Raw genomic sequence first — 25552 nt, 5'->3', positions numbered from 1 at the left:
GTCTCACAATGGAGACGTTACTGGTGCCTGCTCGAGCAAATCGATGAACAACGGGATGACAGTGCTACAGTGCTACAGACAATATTATTGTTTAAAATTAATTAATGATAAATTCCACTACTTCTGCCAGTGTTTTTATCTGATTAACTTCCAAACCTTTAATGAGATCACTATTCTGGATGATCTTTCAACTGAGAATTTGCACAAAGCTTGCAGAGTCAGTTACGCAACTGTAGAAGTGGCCTAACAGCAAGTTCGGTTCCCCTTACTGCCAGCCACTCCCTGTTCTTGCCACTCTCTTTCAGCACTGACACTTTGCCCTCCCGAGCTCTGCCCTTCCATGCTTCCTGGCACTCATCCTCAGACATCATCAAACAAGACGGACCCTCGACTTCCCATCCACATTCCATAAAACCTGGGCCCGCCTCTCTTGGGACCACGGCTCGTCTTTATCTTTCATTTATTCATTATTTCTCAAGTGCCTACAGAGTATATAATGTATATTAAATTTATGTCTCTGCATAATAAGATATGATCCCGTTAGCCTGGTAGGGATGCTGACTCACAGGGCTGAGAGCTTCCTGGTCACCCCTCTACTGTGCACAGTCAACAGAGCCCTGCCAATTTCTGCCCTCAGTCCAACATGCCCTCTTGAGGGGATCAAAAGAACATGTTATTCTTTTTAAAGTGATAAGGGAGAGAACATAAAGAATCGAAATGGCTGTTAACATGTAAGGAAACAAGTGTCCCTATGGGAAAGGATGTGCTCTATAGGGAAGGTTTTACTTCTATACTTTGGAGCTGAAGAATACCCAAAAACAAATAAAGGGAAAAAACCTCTAAAATAAAGGTCAATTCTTAGAAGAAGTTGTTATGGCAATTTTTATAGACTTCTAAGAAAACAGTTTAACTTTACAAAATAAATCTTTACATACTGGCAGTCTAGGTAATTTTTCAAAATGTTACCTGGAAACCTAGCTTTTGCAGACTGCGGGCTAATCGTCTGGCGCCAAATTTAGCTTCTTCCTCACTACAGTTTAAAGGAAAGAAAAAGAAGATCAGTTTCACAGGAAATAAATTTTAAACTGAAGAAATTTGCAAAAGTCTACATATAATTTGCCTTAAGTCCGGGAAAATACCATTGTAAGAGGTATTTTTAAAAATTAAAATAAAAACCTCATATAACATTTACCTTGTTGCTCCAGTGCAAATAATTTTTCCTGAGGACCAAATTGTAGCTGTAATTCTAGGTTTTCTAAGCTTCATTAATACTTTCTGCAAAATATAAACAAAAGCCCTGATTACATAAACACTCCACATATGGTTTTGTTCTATGTGGCCACTTTAAGGATTAAATACTTCTCAAAGATTGCCCAAGACTAAAATAACTATCCTCCAAACCACCCATTTAAAAATAATGTTCTATATAAAAGACAAAGAACCTACTCCAAAAAGACATATATAAAATCACTGTCTAGCCTAAATTGTACTCTCAGTATATGAACTTTTCAACTCTCATTCCACTTGGGTCACATAACTAAAATTTGCAATATTCACATATCTTCAAACAAGCCTAACTTCATGCTTTTCAAAGCTCTATAGTACCTGTTTCATTTATTTTCAACACTCAATCATTATTTTCACTCTTGTCAGGTCTCATCTGACAGCACCTCAATAAACAGGTCTTTCTTGATTATTCTACTAAAACACCACCCCCTTACATTTTTTTAAACTTTTGATTCTACTTTACTTCTTCATAACATTCATTACTACTTCCTACTGTATCTTGTTGAGACGCCTATTACATATTCAAGTTCAGTATCTTAGAGAAGAGAAATGTAGGAGCTAAAAATGTAATATTATATCTTCATTTCTTAGATATGAAAAGAATTTAAAACTACTTGCATAAATTTACCTATGAAGTTAATACAAATAGATTAAGGACCAAGACTCAAGATAATAAATGTATGAATTTAAATTTTCTTTGCAACTTTTATTTATGACAATACGTTCGTCCACTGAGTGCAAAGAATAAAATAAAACACAAACCAGTTATTTTTCTCTAACATTTTTGTTATATTTTGAATTTCTTCCTGCTGTCATATTCCACATTATCAAAACTAGAAAGTTATTAAATCTGATGCTAGAGAATTTACCAGAGATCTTAATTAAATCTCAATTAAAACAGTTCATAGATATAATGGAGAAACACTGGACTAAGTTTACTATGTATTTTAATCATTCATTACCAGCTTGTCCATCAATTTAGCCTTTATTCTTTACTACATGCAAAGACTATTTACAAAGCCATTTTAGGCACTCTGTCTCTCTGAATTTCTCCATAGTTTTTTCCTTTTAAGTAAAAAAATAAGGCATTACTGATGAACTTGAGAATCCTTAATTGTGGATCACAAAAATTTGTCATTTAATTTAACTCATCTTAGTTCATGGTATTAAGAAGTACAGATAATGTACCTAATTTTGATAGCTAACTGTCAAGTTTAAAAAACACAACTATCAAAACAGATCCAGTGACAGAATACACACCTGGGCCAGAGTTCAATCTCTGACATTACAAGCTCCACCACTCTCTGTCCCTCCAAGCACCACTAACACAGCTCTGGTGGCCAAAGCATCTTTGGCAACTGAGCACAGCTGGGGGTGATTATTACAAAGGAACATCTTCAAGTTGTCATATACATTCTAAGTTTTCATAATAAACATGTGTAACATAATAAACATATATGTATCATCATTCTTTTAATAAAAACAAATGAACAGCCACTGAAATTTATTTCAATCTCAAAACATTAACACCAAAAGCAAGTTATTGACTTTGAAATATTACAGGTTTAATAAAAACTAAAATTTAGATTGTCCAGGTGAGGGCTGGACAATGCACATTGTGTAGAGCTCCTTCCTCACATATCGCTAAACTTGAACTTGGGTTCTATCCCTGGCACCTCACATAGTCACCAAGAGTGACTGATTGTAAAGCAAAGAGTAAGCCTAGAGCACTGGCTGATGTACCCCTCACCAAAAGAGTCCAGGTAAGGACTATTTACAACCATTTGCTAATAAAGAATACCAACTGTGGGGCTAGGGAAATAGCTCAAGGTGCTGTAAAGCCTGCATGCACGCATTCATGAGGCCGTAGGTTCAATTCCTGGTACTACATGTTCCCCCTCTGCAAAGCCAGGGTCACTGTGGTGGCCTCCAGAGAGACCAAAGCAGCATGGTATCACTGAGTCTCAGCACCGTACTGTTGGACCTGTACAAGTGTCATTAGGAGTGACACTTAAAGCACAGCTATGGAGACTCTTCCCACCCCTAAAATGGGAATAAAACGAACTGTCAGAGTTCATTCCAGAAGGTTGTGATAACATACGATACAAATTGCTATATGTATATGTGTGCATATTTATATCTATCTATATCTATATGGGGGTACTAGGGTATCATTCAAGTATAGTCATACTGAATAAACATATACGAAATACATAAACATCCCATATGCAGGTCAAAGAAACTGTGGAACCAATAAAACGTTCAGTAGCTAGTGCATTCTTCAGTAAGATATGCAGAAAGGTATCTATTTATAGTTGCTAATTCTTAAAAGGAGAGGTCACTTCTATAGTCTTATAGTTTGTACCTAGTACAACTAGAATGCTAAGGTACTCAAACTATCTATAGAATGAATATTTAATATCATATTTTATAAATTAGGCTATATTAACATACATACCAAAATTTTGATACTTACTCCAACATCACGCTTATAAATTACATTTGCTCCCTCCAAAGCAATCTTCCTTAAGTTCAAATGGCATCTTGTTCTAAAAACACAGACTACATTTGTAATTAGAATGTCCAATGCAACATCGCTGTCTGCATCCATTGGGGTAGCTGAAAAACTTAGCTTCCCACCACGAAGATCACATCCTGAGAAATAAAACAAAATAAAGTAATGCAAATGTGTTAATTTATTTTTCACAGGCAATCCTAAAAATTTCAGATAATCCTAAAAATTAAAGTGCAAGATAAATCTTTTGCATTTTAAGATATATTATTTTCATATACTACTCAGATCAAATCAAGCCCATTCTTTTGTCTACTTAGAATATTTTTTAAAAGGTAATATCCTCGGGGGCTGGAGCGATAGCACAGCAGGTAGGGTGTTTGCCTTGCACGAGGCCGACCTGGGTTCTAATCCCAGCATCCCATATGGTCCCCTGAGCACCGCCAGGAGTAATTCCTGAGTGCAGAGCCAGGAGTAACCCCTGAGCATTGCCGGGTATGACCCAAAAACCAAAAAAAAAAGGTAATATCCTTATAAAAATCCTTGAAAATCTATACCTAAACTGCCTTCCATAAAATTATTACATAATTGCAAACCACAATGCTCTAAAGGAAAGAGAAAGAAAAAAAGGGAGAGCAAGAGAGAGAGAGCGAGAGTGAGAGCAAGAGACACAGAGAGGGAGAGAGAGAGAGAGAGAGAGAGAGAGAGAGAGAGAGAGAGAGAGAGAGAGAGAAGTGCCTGCCTCGTGGTGGGGTGGGAGGTGATGGGAGAGAAACTGGGGACACTGGTGCTGGGAAATGTACACTGATAGATGGATGAGTGTTGGAACACTATATGACTGAAACCTAATCATGAACAGCTTTTAAGAGTCTATCTCACAGTGATTCAATAAAAAATATTGAAAAAATATATTAAAAATAAATTAAATTATTACACAATGTTTACATAGCAGGGGCTTGCCAAAATTATCTCCCACTTGCCTTTACAACCACTATATTCCAATTACAGTTATGACAACTCTTCAGATACACCATATTCAATGGCTGGACTCTGCGGTCCCAGTGGCCAAGCCTGATGAGTGATAATATAACCCACTTCACAAATCTTGCCAGGGTATAAAAAGGTTGAGCTGTCTTGATTTTAAGTGCTATAATTAAATTTAAAGCAGAAATATAATTTTCTTCTTCACTACACATTCATTCATTATTCATTTACCAAACACCTTTTATATGCTATATACTATGGTTACTGGAGGAAGAAAGGAATAAGGCAAAATCTTTTGGTCACCAGAAGCTCATAATTTAGTTTGTGTAGAGACAATCTCTAATATAGTTCAATATGACTTTTATAAATACAAGACATGACATGTAATTTTCAAATGAATGAAATTATTTCTATAAACAAAAGCAATTCCTAATATTTACTAAACACGACCTATACCCAGTACAAATGTTTGATTGGGTATCCACATTTTTTAAAAATATGAAAAATTAGTACTCTTTTTAGGATTATTGAAATTATTACATGACTAAAACAATGAAAATGCCAAGAATAGAATACAGTATGTCTGACCAAACTACAAAAGACCTTATTTAATTCTGTGTATCAAATATATCTCAACTTTATTCATTTTTTCTGCCTGTAAATGCTTGAGCAACGTCAAATGATCTTTCTGTAGCATGAGTGGGGCAGGCAGAGCAGAGGACCCTATGGATATATCAGCAGGTAGATTAATAAGCAGAGGTCAGAGACAGTTTAAGCAACAGATTTGATGTCTGAGTCACCTCTTACCAGTTATTAGAACTAAGGAATGCCAAATAATCTATTTGTGCTTCAGATTTCTCAATATTAAGATAGAATTCTATCACAGTGTGTGGGAATGATAGCAAACATGAAAACTGGCACATATACCTGGGAAATAACAAAAATGACAGCTATTATAGATAAGTTTAACCAAAGAGGCAGAGCAGAAATTTCTCAGTAATTACTTTCATGACTCTAACCCAGATATTGAGCTATCTGTACACTGCAAAAGTTTTCTATTATTTTCTCGAAAAAGACTGTGAAGTGACTGGGCAGTACAGGCTCCTGGTTCCTCACCCCATATCCATTCCACTCTTCCTTCACAAAGAACCACACAATAAGGCACTGCTTAAGAGGTCTCACCTAACCTCAGGGACACATACCAAGACATGGTCCTCCTTCCACGCAGGGAAGGAGGGTGGAAACCACAGAATGTATTCAAACCCAATTTATACTGTTTTCCCCCTACAAGTCTAGACCTAAATAGGCACAGTAAAGAGAGAAACAACAATAAAAGAACAAGCACAACAATATTTTGGAATAAACATTAAGTGAATATGGTTGCTTAAAATAACTGAATTTAGCTCTTAAAACTTCAGATTACTTTGGAGAATTGAACCAATGGAAAGCAGGGGGCCAGTGTACCAAACTTTTCAGTCTCCATGGTAACAGATGTAGATCACATGATTCTGTTCTGGTTAGTGAAATGTGAAATGAAATAGAGTACTTGCTCGAAGTCATCTTACAGGGAACAACCTAAGCTAGAAAAGCATACCCTTTGGTCTATGCTCTTCTTTGACTCTTGCTGGGAGTCTGGGGGGAGAAATTAAGCTTCAGGAGCTAATCAGGATCAGGAAACTGTGAAGAGATAAGGGTGGTAGAACCGTAAAACAGAAGAAGCCTGAGAACCTAATACATGGAAACTCCTTATCCCTGCACTTCCTAACTTCAGATTTCTTGAATGTGAGAGTAGTATCTTCTTGACTCCCTCAAGTCTTAGAATTTTGTTGTATACAGACAAATCTATAATAAAATAATACACATTAGAGTGAGAATAGGCTACAAAAAGCAGTATATAAGTGGAAACTATGTATGAAGAAATATTTTGATTTGCTCATGACTATGCTAGTATCCATGGTTAAATATCTTGATCATCTATTCCCCCAAATTAATTCTGATGTTAGAATGTATTTTAAGTCTCTAGTCACATGGTTCAATACTGTTCAAGTAAATCAATCAATAATTTATTGAAGGGTGCTAGAAAACCTAATATTCCAATCTCCATTTCTATATTAAAGTTCTCCCCTATCTAGAATTCCAAACCATCTGTAAAAACTTGTTACCAAACTTGAAACTTTACTTCCAATGTCATCTACTTCATATAAATCCAAGAGCTGTCACCCTCCACACCCACAAGTCCTTTAGGCAATATCCATGAAAATGCACATGCAGTATACTTTATTATGTTCCATAGTGACTTATCTACAATGCTTCCATTGGTCTGTAAAGTTTCAAGAGGAATGTATTTAAAAATGCCACAAAAATTATAGTTTCTGAAAGTGGCATTTAAAGTCATAGTGCTAATAAGACATAATTATTTATAACAAACAAAAGGACAAAAAGAATAATACCTAAATATCAGTAATAGCTTTACAAATAAACATTATAGTTGATAAACTTTTCCCAAACCAGGTATCTCATTCCCTTTCCTCGCAAAGGAAATCTCTAAACTGGTATTTTAGGATTCTCATACATTTTTCCTAGATTTATGCTATCTTTTAATTTTTTTAAAAAATCTTTTAATTTTATTTAAACACCATGGCTTACAAAGTAGGGCTGGAGCGAAAGCACAGTGGTAGGCATTCGCCTTACACGTGGCCAACCCGGGTTCAATTCCTCCGCCCCTCTCAGAGAGCCCGGCAAGCTACCAAGAGTATCTCGCCCACATGGCAGAGCCTGGCAAACTACCTGTGGTGTATTCGATATGCCAAAAACAGTAACAAGTCTCAAAATGGAGACGTTACTGGTGTCAGCTCGAGCAAATCGATAAGCAATGGGATGACAGTGATACAGTGACAGGCTTACAAAGTTGTTCATAATACAGTTGTCTTGGACATTCAATGTTTTAGCACCAAATCTCCATTAGTTATCTTCCCTCCACTATTCCCAATCTCTCACCCCCTCATCCCAAGCCAGCCCTCTTGACAGATATAAAATATTTTTTTTCCCCTTTTGGGTGACACCTGATGATGCATAGGGGTCACTCCTGGCTCTGCACTAAGGAATTACCCCTGGTGGTGCTCAGGGGACCATATGGGATGCTGGGAATCGAACCCAGGTCGGCCGCGTGCAAGGCTAACGCCCTACCCGCTGTGCTATCACTCCAGTCCCGACAGGTATAAAATAATTTATTTTATATAGCTTGTTACAACAAAAAGGTAAGTGGGATTATAAAAAAAAAAACAGCTAAGTAAAAAAAAATTGTGAAAATTGTTGTATCTCACAATGGTGTTATTGAAGTCACTGAGAATTTACTGAGCTGCTTATTGCCAGCTAAACACTTTGTGTGCTACTATTTTCACCTATAGAGCTTAGTGGGCTTTATGCTACTTTCCCGTGTAATTTGTTGTGCTTCTACTAGACTGTCAGTATTGTGAAATTTGGCTGCATACAAAGCCACCAGTTTCAGAAGCTCTAGGATCTTTAGAACTGGAACAATTCTTGGGCCACTCCCCCTCTCTAGGAACCCCATAATTCTCAGCCTGAAGACCGGTGTACCTGGGAGTTTCATCAGCTTGCCTTCTCTTCCGAGGTAAGTCATTATCAGTGAAATTGGACCATTTATATGGTGGCAGCTGTGGGGTTTTGTTAACTACTGCCCTCTGATAAAAAAGAGAAGTTCAAGCCTGCATGTGTCATAACCCCAGAAAATGTCAAATTCGTAACTTTCTATTAAAATGTTTCACAGAAACTGAGGCAGTTTCAGTTTTATGCAATGATTTTATGAGCAAGATCCTATCACGGTTGTACCTTGAGGCCTCTGACTTGCTAGCAGTGGCACCCAGAAGACACTGCCACCTTCTGGTTTTGAAGAAAAACTGCATCTAAGTTTACTAAAGTTAAAAATTCAGGTATCAGGAAAAGATATTTAACCTTGACAAATCACAATGAACTTATAAACAAAAGAAAACATGAATCACAAGACAAGAGCGAAATGACTTTAAATATAAAAGCCAAAAGAATAAAATTACATAAGCATCTGAATACACAAAAATAGTTTCAAGCTACTTTAAGCGTATTCAAGTTGTCTCTGAAGATACTGAGCCTCGAGGGTCTAGCCAAAAAGTGATCAAACATTATTTGAGAATGGCAGAAGTAGGGGAAGATTGGATACAGACCACTCTGCAAACTCCACACGAACAATCCTCTACTAAAAGCAAGGCATGCATGCCACTGCAACTAAGAAAACCATGATGATAGGTTAGACAGGGATCAGAAAACTACTGACAATGGTCTACTGCCAGTCAATTTTTACTTTGTTTCTGTCTTTTGGGCCACAGAGGGGCTAGGGGACCATATAGGGTGCAGGGATTGAACCGGGGTTGGCCGCAGCCATGCAAGCATCCTACCTGCTATACTATAGACTTCAGCCACTGCCTGTCTTTTTTTTAAAACGTTATTTATTAGAATATAATCACGTTCATGTACTTATAAATACTGGTATAAGTACTGAGTACCAATGTGTTGTCCCAAATAATCACACTCTAAAGATAGTTGCTATCTTGACGTTTAAGAAAAAGTTTGCTGATTCCTGGGGTAGACTGATAAGGCAAAACATAAAATAAAATTTAACATCAATAATCAGAAAGTTCACACTTTTATAATGAACTGAAGTGTGTCCTAATTTGAGCAAAAAAGCTGTAGGGTACTTAAGGAAAACTTGCATGATATGTATTAGAAAATTATTGTAATTTTCTTGGTGAAATAAGAGGGTGGCTAGTTATATAGAGTTTTTAGAGATGATACTTTTTAGAGATGAATAGTGAAATATTCAAGAGTGTCTTGACTATAATTTCCTTTAAATACAGGTATTTTTCATAATAATGTACTTAGAAATAAGGATGTCAAAAAAGTTTCATATTATTTCCTCAATATCTGGAGTCTTGTCACAGGAACCAAAAAATGTGAACTATTCTAAGGTATAAAATAAATTTGCACAGTGGGTATAATTGTATTTTTTAGCCAAAATATGTAACATTACCACTTAATTTCTTATTAATTGTCAAATCCAGGTGACAGATACAAAGGTAGGTGTAGATTAGTATTTATTATACCATTTCCTCTACATTTCTGCTTGAAATTTCCCATGATTTAAAAAAGTTATTTCAGAACAAAAGGGCTCCTTTATTATAGATCACACTGAGACAAAATAGCATTTAATTATTAAAGAACAAGATCCCACTACCCTAGGTGTGCAGGAATGACCAAAGCAAAGAAATAGCCTCTTTGCTACAGAAATATTCGACTATCAGGAAGGTACCATTTAAAGAGGGCACAGCTATCTTGATAGCCAGAGGGAAAGTAGGAGAGTGTGATATGCAAAAATAGTTACATGAGGAAAGTCTCAGGACATTAAGCACAAAAAAGGAAAAGATAGTTGTTTTCAAAATATGAATGTAAAAGAAACTGTTAGAAAGTTCCACAGAAGCAGATGTTATTAAGTTATTTCCAAATCCAAAACCCCACAACTTTGTAGATGCCCCAGAAGGTAAGTTTCAAAAAGGGAGAGGGACAGAAAAGAAAACAACAGCTAGGGAAGTTAGAAGTCCTCTACTATGTGGATTTCTAAGATCCCATCTAATTCTAAAATGCCAGAATTCAAGCATTTTAGATAAGGACATAGTACAGACAAATTTAGAAATTAGATTATTATATTTAAACTATCATCACAGTTCTGAAATCCCCAGTTTCCTTATTAAAATGCATTTGGTGCTTAAAGGGGACAGTAAAGACAGAACTTCACATGCACGAAAGGGCAATCTGGAGGGTGACATTCTAGCATGAGGCCATTTTCTGATTACAAAAAACTAAGAGTATGGGGTGAGGGGTCTTGGGACAAACAGAAAGGATGCTATGGCCTGAAAAAAGGACTGACTCAGCTGTGATGGGTGTGATTTGGTAACACTGTATCTTTAAGATATAAACATTTACACTACAGCAAATCATTTTCACTTGGGTTTAAAGGGGAAGGGGTGCAGGAGGGAGCCAGGAATCTAACTGAGAGAGTGAGCACTTGCCCTGCATGTGTGAGAACCTTGGTTTGATCCCAACACTGCAAAAAAATAAATTTCAGAGTGATCTACCTCAGTGATATAGTCAAGTTTTTTTTCCTATGCTCTCACATAGGCACATTTTTCTTCTCTTTTCTTTTTGAAACATTTTTCTTAAAGCTACCAAATCTATACATTCAACTACGTACAGAAAACAAGATAAGGATTGTATGCATATATGCTGCTTATTTAGTAAAATAAGAATTTTGCAAAAATCTCCAACAACTTGGGGCTGGAGTGATAGCATAGAGGGTAGGGCTTTTGTCTTGCATGCAGCCAACCCGCGTTTGATTCCCAGCATCCCATAAGGTTCCCTGAGCACTGCCAGGAGTAATTCCTGAGTGCAGAGCCAGGAGTAACCCCTGTGCATTGCTGGGTGTGATGAAAAAAAAAAAAAAACTCCAACAACCTAATATGAAAGCTAGCACTGTAGCACTGTTGCGCCATTGTTCATCGATTTGCTCGAGCGGGCACCAGTAACGTCTCCATTCTGAGACTTGTTACTATTTTTGGCATATCAAATACGCCAGAGGTAGCTTGCCAGACTCTGCCGTGTGGGCAGGATACTCTCGGTAGCTTGTTGGGCTCTCCGAGAGGGACGGAGAAATCGAACCTGGGTCAGCCTACCTGCTGTGCTATCACTCCAGAAACAATAAAATAATTTTTCCTAAATTCTCAGGGTGACAGTTTCAAATACTGCTACTTATTTCTTATATGTTTCATATCCTTTGTTTGCTTTTCCTTCTGTGATTTTTAATTTATAAAAGATCTAACAAATGTCAATTAACCTTTTGCCAAACAGTTTACATCTTGTGCCAGAGACAGAATAGTAGGTAAGTATGCTTGTATGCTGCCTTGCATATGGCAAACCCAGGTCTGATCCCTGACACCACACAAGGTCCCTGAGTGCAAAGACAGGAATAAGCCCTAAGCACTGGTGGGTGTGTGCCCCACATCAAAAAACACTATACCTGGTTCATTCCTACTTATTTCTTTTTTTTTGGGTGTGTGTGTGGGGGGGCAACACCTGGTGATACTCAGGGGTCACTCATAGCTCTGCATTAAGGAATTACTCTTGGCAGTGCCTGCAGATGCTGAGGATTGAACCTAGGTCATCTGTGTGCAAGGCAAACATCCTACCGATATGCTATTGCTCTGGCCCCAGATAAACCTTTTTTTTTTTTAACTATTTCATCCATTCTGTTTACCTAGATTGTATATAATGATGGCATATCTTCATAACTTATTTTATTTTATACTGTATATTAACACTTATTCAAAACATAACAGATGGCATTAAAGTGATCATTCAAAATTTCTTCTTTTCCCTCCTCCCTCCCTCCCTTCCTCTCTTCCTTCCACCCTCCCTTCCTTCTTTCTTCCTTCCTCTCTTCTTTCCTCCCTCCCTTCCTTCTTCCTTCCTCTCTTCCTTCAACCCTCCCTTCCTCCGTCCCTTCCTTCTTCCTTCCTCTCTTCCTCCCACCTTCCCTTCCTTCTTCCTTCCTTCCTTCCTTCCTTCCTTCCTTCCTTCCTTCCTTCCTTCCTTCCTTCCTTCCTTCCTTCCTTCCTTCCTTCTTTCCTTCCTTTCTCCCTTCCTTCCTCCCTTCCTTCCTAATCACTCCTAATACGCTCAGGAATCACTCCTAACGCACTCAGGAGACCAAAGCCTGGTCCACCGTATGCAAGGTAAATGTCCACCCACTGTACTATCTCTCCAACTCCACTCCTACTTACTCTGTAGCACAGCATTACCTTTATTCAATCAATTCTGTATGAACAAATTGGAAACCTAAGTGTTAGGCCCCATGCTAGGGTATGGGAATTCAACAGTGAGCCTGACAGTAGCGGATACAACCAGTAGGCATTTGCCAGGTTGGGGCTGAGGAGGGAGTCAAAAATAGAAATCATTCAGACCTAAAGGAAGCTCACAGCATGGCTAGAATAGGAAGTGTGAAAGAGAAAGTGATGTAAGGCCAGCTGGAAGACACCCGGAGGGGTCAAATCCTACCTTCTGGCCTTGCTAAGCATTTTTAACTTATAAAAGATCTAACAAATGTCAACTAACCATTTCAATTAACCCAAGAGCAATGGCAAATTACAAGAACAGCAGGATATGACATGTATTATTATTATTATTATTATTATTTTAAATACACCTCTGCCCCTTGAAAGGAGAAAGGACTAGATGAGAAAGGCCAGGAAATTCAAAGGCTAGTGTAGCAAGCAGTCAGACAAGGGATGACAGAAGTGGGAACAAGGTGAATGAAAATTGATGTATAGGAAAGATAGACATTTTAGAAGACAGTGAACAGAGCTGTGTGACTACCTACACAGGTATAAGGAAAAAACAAGACAGGATGACTCCAGTGTGAGCTAAGATAGTATTTACGGAGACAGAAACACTGGAGGAACTGCAGGTTTGCAATGAATATGGGAAAAGACAGAGAATAAAGAGTCTTGGATATGCTGAACTGAAGGTGCTTTTGAGTTATCCATGAGAAGGTTCGGACTGGAGGTGAAGTTCTGAACACTCTACCAAAGTAGGTAATCAAAACCAAGATGAATAAAATAGGAAATAAAAGGAGCTAAGACATCTGATCCCTGAGATGGAACCGGAGTATCTCTTCTGAGAGTTCCATTACTGGGTTGCTATGCTTACCCTGAGGACAGTATTTCCCCACTCTGTAGTGACCCTTCTTATATAGAGACTCCCCGTCTCTTTGGTAGGCATCAAGTTCCTCAAATGCAGAATCAAATCTAATCAAATCTTACACATTTTTGTACCCCAGCTTAGACTGTTTACGAGGCACTATATATATAGTTTTGTTACTTTGGGGGGGCCACACTTACCTGGCAGTGCTCAGAGCTTACTCCTGGGCTCTGGGGTCACTGCTGGCAGGATCTGGTGCCAAGGATTGAACCCAGGTTGGTTGCATACAAGGGACAAGCCTGTTCACTCCCGGTACTATGGCTCTGGCACTAAACACATTTAATAAACTACACGAGCTAACAAATTTGACACTCTTTTTTTTTGAGTCACACCTGGTGATGCTCAGGGGTTACTCCTGGTTCATGCACTCAGAATTATTCCTGGTGGTGCTAAGGGGACCATATGGGATGCTGGGAATCGAGCCCGGGTCGGCCAAGTGCAAGGTAAACACCCTACGGCTGTACTATCACTCCAGCCCCAAATTTGACATTCTTAAAAAAACAATTCTCTCTCTTGCTCAAGGTTAAGAGTGAAAACTCTTGAACATACTACTTGGGTTAAATCCAGATATTACCCCTCAGTGGTATGACCTTGATTAATTTATTTAATGGCTTTATCATAATATAAGGCAGATAACAGGATTTATCAGTGTGTTGTGAAAACTAAACTTTTATGCATAAACCTATTTATGCAAAATAAAACTTATTTTATAGCACAATGTTGCACATGGAAAACAAATTTATTATCATTACTTATTTCCTTCTACACTGCCCATAGCACTCAAAATGGTAAGTATTTTCAGTTAGTGTAGTCTTCAAGCTTAAGCTTTGAAACACATAACAGATTAAGTTTCTTTAAGTCTACTAAAAGTAGCGGGTAAAAATACTGCAATTTTGATAGATCAGATAAATGAGTATTTTTTAACTGAATGGGAAAAAATCCAAAATAATAACATCCTTTCAAATATAAACAGTGGTTACTGGTTATGAGGATGTTTGGGATATAGTCAGATGTAAGAATAGGAATAAACAGGGAAAAGGATCTGATCTAGACTATTTCATATTACAAATAGATACTTTGCTCATTTTTTTTTTTCAGCTAGGGATAAGCAAAATTAGAAGTTCTATAAGTTTGGATGTCTCTATACAAGAAAGTATACAAATAAAACTGTTGACAGGTTCATTTTATTTGAAGGGGAAGGTATAGTTTTCTTGGACATATCATAGGGGTGTTTCTACTTTCCCGTATTACAAATTTTTTAAAACTGGGAAGTTGTTTACTTTACAGAGAAACTTGGTATTTGTCCTGAGTCACCTTTAATAACTGACTAAAATTTGTGAGGCTAATTTAGACATGAAGCTAATGCTAATAATACAGCAGTTGAGTGGAGTGGGGGCTGCCCACGGAGGATCAAACCCAGGGCTTGTCATTTTCATTTTCAAGTATCAATGTTGATATTTCAGTAAGGCGCCAACAAACAAAACCTCTTTCAGCTTCTGGTAGGTATGAGGATTGATTGGCATGCATAAAGTTCAAACTTCTCTGTAATCAGATTTTTATTTCGAGTGTGAATTCAGAGTTCAAACCTGATCACTGACAGCTCCTCAAGAATTTAATCAAGAGGAACACTACAAAGTGAAAACAAAACAAGTGAAATTTTCTATTTTGACAGTTTCCTTTCAACTGCTTTTATAGGTTTACCCTTCATGCAGAATATCTGCTCGAGGGCTGACAACTTGTTTAAGATTTGTGCCATACAGGATTGCCATTTTAAGAAAAGGAGGTAAGATTTGGAAGTTAGTTACTTGGAAAATATTGTGTGCAGTTCAAACTTTCCTAGCTACAAAACAGTAAAATACGAGAAGTGAAAATTTTAAAATCTTACAAGCAAAGAGCATAATATAATGAATACTTATCCCACATGTAAGCAACACCAAGAATTTCTTGTCCATAACCTGTCCAATGTTTAGCTGCAGGCTGTGTCACTCAAAAGAAGATAAATGTGGGAAACTTAGAGACCAGAGATACCCACACAATTCTTCTACTGGAAAAATGAAAGACTGAAAGATTTTAAACTAGCAAAATAATAAATGGAGTTATTTGATAGCACCATACAAGTAAAAGTAAAGGTTAGTACACAAGAGTAATACTTAGTACACAAGAATAATATGAAAGTCCTCTGATTGAAACTACTGAATAAAAGAGCAAGCAAAATTTATAAATAGACTCAACTTTCAGAAATATTGATTAAACTTCATAGGGCCTTGCCATTGAAAATAATCTAAACTTGTTCAAATGGGTAGTCAGCTGAGATCTTCTGGGCTGAAACACCACAACAGGTTGTCAAAGTAATGGAACTTCATTTTCAATAGGTCCTTACAATGGTCGCATCTATATATATTTTATCACATGGAACATGTTTATCACAGAAAGCATCAAGATTTCTGCACTCTATTATGCATTGTTTCCTTAACTTGGATTCATAAACAAAAACATCACAATCTAAGCCAAAGTGCTTGAGTCTCATCAATTACATACCAACAGAATCCGATTCTAAGTGTAGTGAGGAAAGGGTACTCTAGACAGAGAACCAGGATAGGGCTGCTCTTGCACAAGGAATGGTAAAAACTTGAGACTGTTGAGATGTGACTGAAATGAAAGACAATATTGCAAATATGTAGATTTGGAGGCTGTGAAGCTTGTAGCATTCAAACCAATCATATTACTCTATTTTGTCCATTTAGAGTCAAGGTATTTTTTTAAGTGAAGGTCTCGGACAATTAGGATGATAATTCTGGTAGCTTATTTGGTAGATGAAGCAGATTATGGAGACTGAACAGAGAATTCCTTAGAAGACTGTAATTCGTAATGACCGGTGGCTGGATACTAGGCACATAACTCAGAACGAATGGTCAGATAAGAAACCTTCAACACATATATATGGAAGTGGGAAAAACTGACAACACAGAGGCAAAGAGTAAAAGTAATTAGAGAATATGACCTATGTTACAAAGAAATAGGACACCAGAGAATTTTTTGAGGAATATTCTGGAAGACCTTCTGAATTCCTCACAGATGAGAAATTATTCTTAGTTTTGTCTTTGGGCCATACCCAACAATGTTCAGGGGCTACTTCTGGCTCTGTACGTGGTTGTCACTCCCAGCAGTGCTCAAAGGACCGAACCTGGTCTCCCACATTCAAAACATGTGATTAGCCCAAGAAGCTATCTCATCAGCTTGAGAAATGATTCTAAAATGAGATCTGCAGGATTAGAGAATCAGTCACATGAAACACTGAAAGAAGAGACCCTAAACAGAGGGCAGAGCAACTCAAAAGTGTTGCATTATAGATACATACTAGACCGCAGACACCATGCCCTAAGAAAAGAACTGTTCATTATAATTTTTGTATGGTCCACACCCAACTGTGCTTAGGGCTTATTCCTGGGTCTACGGTCAAGGATCTTTCTTGATGGGGCTCAGGGGCCATATAGGGTGCTAGGGATGAAAGCGGACTTAGCACTGTGCAAGGCAAATAACCTATTGGCTGTAACATCTCTCTGGCCCAGAACTGTTTATTATAAATGTATCTCTTCAGAACTTGGCTCAACTGGCATTTTGGTCACAAACTAAGTAAAGAGGAAAATTAAGTGAATGTTTTAAAAACAATTGAAAGAAAGAACTGCAGTGCTGGGGAATAAGTGGGCAAGACTTAATATTTTTCACAAAAACAGTAAGAATCTTAATAGCCTCAAACCATTAAGTGCTCTTAAATGTATCCTATTTCCTTACTTCACTTTCTGGCACTGTATATAGTTCCTATGCTTAACAAGTTATAAGCGCTTTTGTGTAGTGCATTTCTAATATGATATAATCTTAATTGAGACACATACACAGACCCTTAGCAGGTATGTGCATGTGTGTGCGCACATCTGGTCCACAACTGGCTGTGCTCAGGCAAACATGCAGCAATGGAGAGTGAACCAGGGTCAGCTACACACAGGCAAGCAGCTTAGCCCCTGTACTCTCTTCTCCAGAACAACCATAGCACTTTTGATCTACTTATTACTCTCCTGTTTCCCTATGAGACACTCTCCATTTCACCTGCAATGGTGCCAACTCATCCAGACCCTAACACCATATTCTATGATAGATATTATAGAATGGCTACCCTGTCAATGACTGCCAAAATATCAGCCATTCAGTTGAACAGGGTTTGATCTTAAAGCCATTGTTCTTTTAACGGCTTTTTAAAAAGTGAGAGTAAAAAGGACAAAGAAACCAAGTATATAATTTCAGACATTTGAATCTCTTCCAATTTAACGAGCTTCAAATAAAAAGCCTAGAAAGAGTAAATCAAAAGGCACACGTTCTTAATGTACAGCAAAATAGTTATTTATCTAAGGAGCTTTGTACTGCGCTTTGAAGCAAAAAATTTCAAGATTACTGGCCACATGTTTTCTCTACTATTATGAGTTACATTAGCAATATGCCAGTGGGAGACATGAGGTGCCATGTAGGATCTCATATTTCAAGTTTCACCCCCTCTCTCCACACACACATTACCACCTCACAAAAAGGAGCAGAGAACTCAGCTAAGGAAGGCAGTGTACTTTTGAAATTAGCACACCAAGTTTGTACTGAGGAAGATCCGATGGTGACAGCACGTTAAAGATGGCTGTACTAGGGCTAGGAAATAGCTCAAAGGGGTGGACCATCTCCCATGCACATGCTGGAAGTTTGTTCCATAGCAGTGGGTGACCCCCTGAACACCACTGGATGAAGCCTGAGGAGACACTGGGGTGTAGTCAACCTACAAGCAATTAAGGAATGCTTATGACAATTTCACTAGTTTGTAACATATACAAGTCAAGAAAGTCACAACAGTTAATAGCAGATGAGGGATAAAAGGGTGTGAGTGGCTCAATGAAAGCATAAGATAACTTTAAAAGAATGGTGATATTCTTGTTTCTCAAAAGTTCACCAGGAATCTCAGCTGAGGTTCAAGCAATCAGCTTCTGTAACTGTTGAACACAGTCATAAGCCAAATACACATCTTCATATTTGTACTTTTGGACATCTGGCTTTATTAGCTTCATATATGAAGGACAGTAAAGTTCATCCTTGAAAACAGTGTGGTAGAAAGAACATTAGGGAAACATTAAGAATATGTTAGACATGACTTGATCTCAAAATAGGCAAGTTTTATTCTGGACAATAGTAGAGAAACTTGGGAGCCTATTTTCCTATACATCGTCCATAGTTGCTAAAACACTAAAATTAAGATATATATGTATGTATGCATATATATAAAATATGAGTATTTCCTCTTTTGGCTAAAAAATGTTCAGATCAGAAATCCATGATGACTATGGAAATAATGCCAAAAATATATCAGATAAACCTATTCATAATACTTTATCATAGATATTTAAAGCAATGCTTTAATGATAATTAGATAAATCTCTATATTTCATAAAGCTTTTTAGCCAAAATAGGAAACAGCAACTTGCAACTGTGTTTTAGCAGGAACATTTATGTTCTAGTCAGATGCTCCATATATAAGGAAACTAAAACAACTTAACTAAAAAGAGTCATTTCAATAACAGTATAATTATCAAATTATTGCTCTAATTAGACAGGAAAACATTTGATTTTGTGGTAACCTTCCTATAAGTATATATCTTACAATCTTACACATTCATTCTTGAGCCATTTGAATTATTGGCACAGAACAGCAATTTCTGCTACTTCTAAAATTACAGAACTACTATGTAGAATATTTATCGTAAAACAAAAAGTGCAGGTTAAATGGCTTGATAACAACATCAACAAGTTTCAAGTTTACCATCACTTAAAACTATACAAGTAAAAAATAGTCTTTCTAAAGAAAGACTAAATCTGTTAAATGAAACCATTAGAGCCTATTCCTTTATTCAAAAGTACCACACAGCTCAACAATCAGTTAAGTCCACAGGGAAATAACATTTCAATAGCTATTACAGTGTGCCAGATCAGACTTTGTTGGACTTCTTTTTCTAAGAAACAGAGATGTCTCTTTTTACTTGGTCCATCTGCCATAAGTGATAACCAGATGCCTGGGTGACAATTCAAAATTAAACAAAAGTGCTCCCCCTTTCGAAACCCAACAACAGAGATGAGTCCCGTAGTCTGCTGACAAAGAATTTCAATGCATGAATAGAAATAAAGTCCCCAAATAAAAGTAACAAAAGATCACCTTGAATGTACTATTTACTACCAATACCATTGCTACTACCTAGCACCAGCTAATATTTTCTCAGCTAACTATGCTGAGCATTTTTTTTAAGTGGTTTACATAATTCTCAAAGCAACCCTAGGAGAGAGTACTAATAATAACCTCCTATTGCAGCTGAGGAAGCTGGAGTCAGAGTAGAGAAATAACTTGCTCAAACTCTTCTTTCTAATAAGCAAAGCCACACTGCTACACACAGGCAGCCTCCCTCAGAGTCCATACTCTGTGATTCCCTAATCCCAAGGAAGTATAACTGATTTGGATTAAAAAAACATTTGTTTCACAATGAAAACACCAGTAATTTGTCAGGAGGAGGAGGGTTAACATATGAGTCTTCAGAATATTTAACAAAAGTTATTCAACAAAATTCTACTTCTTTCAAGATACTAATTCCTCTCCAAGTTTAAAAAAAATACAGTATAGCAAGTATTAATATCTGAGGACAGGTATCCATGATGCTAAACACAAAGAGCTAACATTACACACACTTTAGTCTTTCAGTATAATTTTTTTTTAATTTATTTATTTTTAATTAGAGAATCACCGTGAGGGTACAGTTACAGATTTATACACTTTTGTGCTTATACTTCCCTCATACAAAGTTTGGGAACCCATCCCTTCACCAGTGCCCATTCTCCACCACCCGTAAACCCAGTGTCCCTCCCACCCTCCCCAATCCCATCTCCCCCCCACCCCACCCTGCCACTGTGGCAAGGCATTCCCTTCTGTTTTCTCTCTCTCAGTATAATTTTTAAAACATGGGTCTCACCCAGCTGTACAGGGGAACAAGGTGGGAAAGAGGTAGTGACCAGTAAACCCTGGACACAGCTGGGTGTGGCCCCCAAATAAAAATCCCAAGTCACTTCAGCTAAATTCTGAATTTTATTATCATTTAGTTACTAGACAAGACTAAATGAGTACAATTTCTAATATGACCAGATTTCCACTTATGACATTTCTCCTAGCTTGCTTTTTTGCAACCACCCACACACACAAAGACACACACACACACACACACACACACATACCCCACATACTCAAAAGGTTGTATCACAATACAAAACTCAAATGTATACGGCTAAGAAAATCTCAGATAATATCTATCCTTTCAACGTTTTGAAATTTCCCCAAGTGGCAGTCAAGATACAAGAGCAAATACTTTATCTACCCAAGCAAGCACTGTAGCACTGTAGCACTGTTGTCCTGTTGTTCATTGATTTGCTCGAGCGGGCACCAGTAACATCTCCATTGTGAGACTTGAAGTTACTGTTTTTGGCATATTGAATACGCCACTACACCACGGGGAGCTTGCCAGGCTCTGCCGTGCGGGGCGGGATACTCTTGGTAGCTTGCCGGTCTCTCAGAGAGGGACGGAGGAGTCGAACCCAGGTCGGCCGCATGCAAAGCAAATGTCCTATTCACCGTGCTACCGCTGCAGTCCAACCCAAGCAAAAAAAAAAAAAAACCAACAACTATAACCATTATTTTAATTGTCTGAATTGATTAATGCAGAATACTAATCATCTTTGAGCCATATCTGTTGTTTAAACTTGCATCCCTACAACCAGAATAAAACTGAAATTTTAAGTATCAAGAATTAGATGCCTAAAGGTTCCTTTTATCACTGATGCTCTTTTCATACATAAGATATTCTACATGAACACAATATGATGACAACTCATAGTACTGATTCCCAAAGTCTTCTAATTTAACAGGTATGATGTAATCCACAGACCCGTAACTACATAGAATTAGGCCGCATGCAATAAAGAACTTAAAATTAAAATTTGTATCTGTTGTACTTTGATCCAAGCTTTCTATAGGGGCATTAAAACTGCCTGAATAAATATAAACACTTTTCATCTGACTTTGTACACTCATGTGGCATCAGGCACCCACAAATATGGGTATAGTTTTTCAGGAAATTTTTATTACTTCAAATGTCATAATACATTTAAATCCGAGAGTACTACAGGTTTTGACTCGAATATAATGAAATCTTTTAGCATGTTTTTCTAAAATAAATTTACACCTTATTTTTCATAACGCTAATAATTTCATCACACAGTCTATGATGCAACAGAAGGAAATCAATCACCAGGTTATTACAGGTCTCCTTCACCTAAAGCTGCACTGATAGCCATTCAACTATATTACTGAGGGTACTTGCTGATTTTTAAATAATGTGCTTATACATAAGAAAATAATCAGCTCTCCAAAATTATTCAACTATTTATTCTGTATGTATTCAGACAGTATTGTCGCAACTTCTGTATTCTAATGTTTATACACATACAAAAGCAATTGATGTGACATAAAATTTTGTGGGAATCAGTTATCTTAAGTTTAGCAAAATGCTGCTTCAAATAATCAGATGCAAAAGTGTTTTAAAAAATGAATGCTGCTTTTAGACTAAGAATTATGAAAGCAGGAATTATATTCTAACTTTTAAAAAGTGACTGGACTTCAATTAAGTTTTACTTCTTGGACTTCTAAATCACCTTCATTCTGAAAATTTCAAGCATTTTTACCTGTCTATTTCAACAGCCTTCAGATTCTTTGCATAAGGCTCTTTCTTACCTGCCATACTGCACTACAAGAGTTACTCAAAATGAATACAGAGCATGCGACACAGCCACTCCAATTCTCCAAATACAGGGAAACACAAAAGGCAAATACAATAGACAAAGCAACATTAATAAAGAGCCTATACAGGCCAAGGGCTTATGTCAAAAATTTCACAAGAAATAATATGAATTATATAAAATAATTTTTGATTGGGACACTTGATTAAGATACCACCACTGTATACTAGAGGTGCAAGGGCTGAAAGCAGTGAAAGCAGAAATTGGATTATCAATAAAGGTGGTTAGTAAAGGTGGAAGCAAGGGCTCGACCCTCATTTAAACACAGAATGGAGTGATGGCAACAAGACACAGGAGCAAATCCATGGAGCTGCTCACACTCTACAAACAGATATCCAACAGCCTCTACTCGGTTGTTCCTGAAAACATTCTTCACTGAACAGCTATATGAAGAGACTAAGCACAGCCACTGATTTCATTATCCTAAAAATAACAACTGGGCACTTTTTCTTCAGAGAGTCTTAAAAAGGAATTGTTAGTTTCCAGTGTTCACGTTTCTCATCCTGGTTAAAGGAAACTGCTCATCTTTGCACATACGTGAACCTCCTGAAACTAGAGACAGTAGGCCTATTGGTGCTTGGGTTAAAAACTGGATTCAGGCCTTAGTCAACCAGCTATCAGCACAGAGAAGCAGATCACTACAATTTGAGACTGATTCTAAGGAGAGCTTACAAAAAACAGGATGCTGGAGATAAGGATGACACATTTTCACTTAAGAGAAGCTAGGTTTAGCAGAAAATAAATAAGTGAGAGCCAAATAGAAGCTGTGACTGACAGAAGCACTTCTATGATCTATAACCATTCTTTCATCTGTAATGCTTAAACTGGAGACAAAAATGGTTCTTACTGTAGTCTTGTATACTGGCCTTTTTGGTATACCACAAACCTTATTAACTGACCGAGAATGGCTTGGAGGAGTAGAAAACCACTAACCAGTGTGGCTGGAGAGATGGTAAAGGAGGTAAGGCTCTTGCTTGCCTGGTAGGTGCCTGACCTGGGCTCAGACCCGAGCATCCCATGTGCACCGCCAGGAGTAATTCCTGAGTGCAGGAGCCAGGGGAACCCCCTGAGCATAGCAGGGTGTGACTCTAAAACTAAAATACAAAACCAAACCACTAACTAGTCATGGAAGGCTTAAAGATTTAAAGATACAGCACAACTGATAACACTGAATTGAAAAAAATCACTCGGTGATTTATTCTTTAAACCAGATAGTGTCGAGTGCCTTCTGGACATGAATGAAATGCCGTATTTTCCCCAAACTTTCTAAAGAAATGGCAGATTATGCTAGGGACACTGAACCCTCTATACCTCCTTTCCCATTTCCCATTTCCATTTTGTTGCACGCTCTGTCTGTCTGTCTGTCTGTCTGTCTGTCTCTCTCTCTCTCACACACACACACACACACACACACACACACACACACACACACATCGCATCAGGCTTGCTTCCTTTCCTCTTCTTTCCCTCTACTTGCGGCAATCTGAAGGTACTGCTCTTAAAAACCCTAAATACACAAGCCCACGCTGGGTGACTGCCAGTGTCTCTCTGGAACTGCAGGTGACAGATGCGATCAGAGCGCGCACAGATGTGGACTGGCTGCAGTCTGCGCCTCACTGCAACGAGCCACACGAAGAAAACCCGGCAGATGCCCCTCTCGGCAGCAGGAGACAGTTGAAAAACCATCAATCCCTATTAAAACGGACTTTGCGGGTCCCTGCCGCCTATTATTGACCGCTTATCCCCCCGCCCCCACTCTCATCCGGGCTTGGCCCTCCACCCACAATTCATTCTTCTCTCCTTCGGCTCCATCTCCTTCGTCACCAGACCTAATTCCGCCTTAAAACATCAACAATAATAAACTAAAACGAGGCTGCCGGCATTGTCGGGACCGGGCACCGACGGAGCTGCTCTCCCGGAGCCTTCCCGCCGCGGCCGAGGCCGCTGGAAGTTTGCTCGGGAAGCAACGCCCCCCCCCCCCTCCAGCACCCCCCAGCATCTCCTCAGGGCCCCTCAGCCCCCGGGTGCAGAGGTTCCATGAGGGGGCGGGTGAGGAGAATCTCCCCTCACCGGTCTCGCCCCGCAGCGGCGATCGCGCAAAATAAAACCCCTACATCCCCCGCCGGATAACGCTCCGGGGTAGTGACGCCCCACCCCCACCCCGTTATCCCTAACAGGATCCCCGAATCTGACGGAGTGGCCCGAGAACCCGACCCTCCCGCGGCCCCGAGACCGAGTCACCCACCTGAGCGCCTCAGGAGCCGGTCACCCGCCCACGCACCCCCCAGACCTGGACGCGCCCCGCCCGGGCCCCGCACTCCCCGGCCCCGCGCCCACACGCCCCGCACCCGGTACCTCTGGCGGCCGCCGGGTGGCCCGCGCTCCCCCCCACCCCCACTCCCCGCCCCGGATCGCCCTCGGGGTTACCGTGGATAGAGCTGACGGCGACTGAGGACGCGGCGGCAGCGCTGCTGCCGGTTGCGTCGGACGCGAAGGATCAGCTCGAGGATAAGGATGATGATGAGACGGGCGCGCTCCCCAGTCTCCATGGAACTCCCGCCCCGGCCCGTTGCTAGGAGCCCCCGAGGCTCGGGCTCCGTCTTTCGTGCTTTGTTGTTCCGGGTATAGGGCGGCCGCGGCTTCCCCGCGACAATAAATAGACTAGACGCCGGGGAGCATAGAGACCGAGCGCGGAAGCTAGAGCGCCGCCCGCCCGGGAGCCTGTGAGCTCCTTGCTAGCTAGTCATTTCCGGCTCTCACTGCTCCCACCACTTTCCCCCGCCTCTTCCCGCACTTTCCTTCTTCCTGGTCCGCTAAGTCAGCGCCCCCGCCTCCTCCTGCCCGCCCACTGGGAAAGATGGGGGCTTTTGGGGGGAGGGGGCGTTATAAACCAGACTTTGTCTGAGAACCGTTTGGAAGGACCTAGAAAAAAAAAAAACTACATATGAAAACGATCGCTCAATAGGAGTACATCTTCCTGAAGTGCGTTCT

The 25552-nt window shown here is 39.1% G+C and overlaps 2 protein-coding genes across 2 annotated transcripts in view; one reads left to right on the top strand and one right to left on the bottom strand.

Annotated features, from left to right (window-relative positions):
* The window catches only part of SLC2A12 (solute carrier family 2 member 12), a 97976-nt gene extending 73466 nt beyond the window's left edge, over positions 1 to 24510 (top strand). The window contains exons 4-5 of the mRNA XM_055135220.1: positions 15338 to 15425; positions 24122 to 24510. Of these exons, the coding sequence (XP_054991195.1) occupies positions 15338 to 15425; positions 24122 to 24125 (92 nt within the window). The 3' untranslated portion in view covers positions 24126 to 24510. The remainder of the gene's footprint in view (positions 1 to 15337; positions 15426 to 24121) is intronic.
* Positions 1 to 25282, bottom strand: part of TBPL1 (TATA-box binding protein like 1) — a 32384-nt gene extending 7102 nt beyond the window's left edge. Inside the window, exons 1-4 of the mRNA XM_004609019.3 lie at positions 24989 to 25282; positions 3764 to 3942; positions 1193 to 1275; positions 967 to 1030 (exon numbers count right to left, since the gene is read on the bottom strand). Of these exons, the coding sequence (XP_004609076.1) occupies positions 967 to 1030; positions 1193 to 1275; positions 3764 to 3898 (282 nt within the window). The 5' untranslated portion in view covers positions 3899 to 3942; positions 24989 to 25282. The remainder of the gene's footprint in view (positions 1 to 966; positions 1031 to 1192; positions 1276 to 3763; positions 3943 to 24988) is intronic.
* Between the last annotated feature and the right edge of the window lie 270 nt (positions 25283 to 25552).

Source organism: Sorex araneus, chromosome 4 (genome assembly GCF_027595985.1).
Source record: "Sorex araneus isolate mSorAra2 chromosome 4, mSorAra2.pri, whole genome shotgun sequence".
Lineage (NCBI taxonomy): Eukaryota > Metazoa > Chordata > Mammalia > Eulipotyphla > Soricidae > Sorex > Sorex araneus.
The sequence above is the reverse complement of the archived record's forward strand: the minus strand, read 5'-3'. Positions and strand labels throughout refer to the sequence as shown.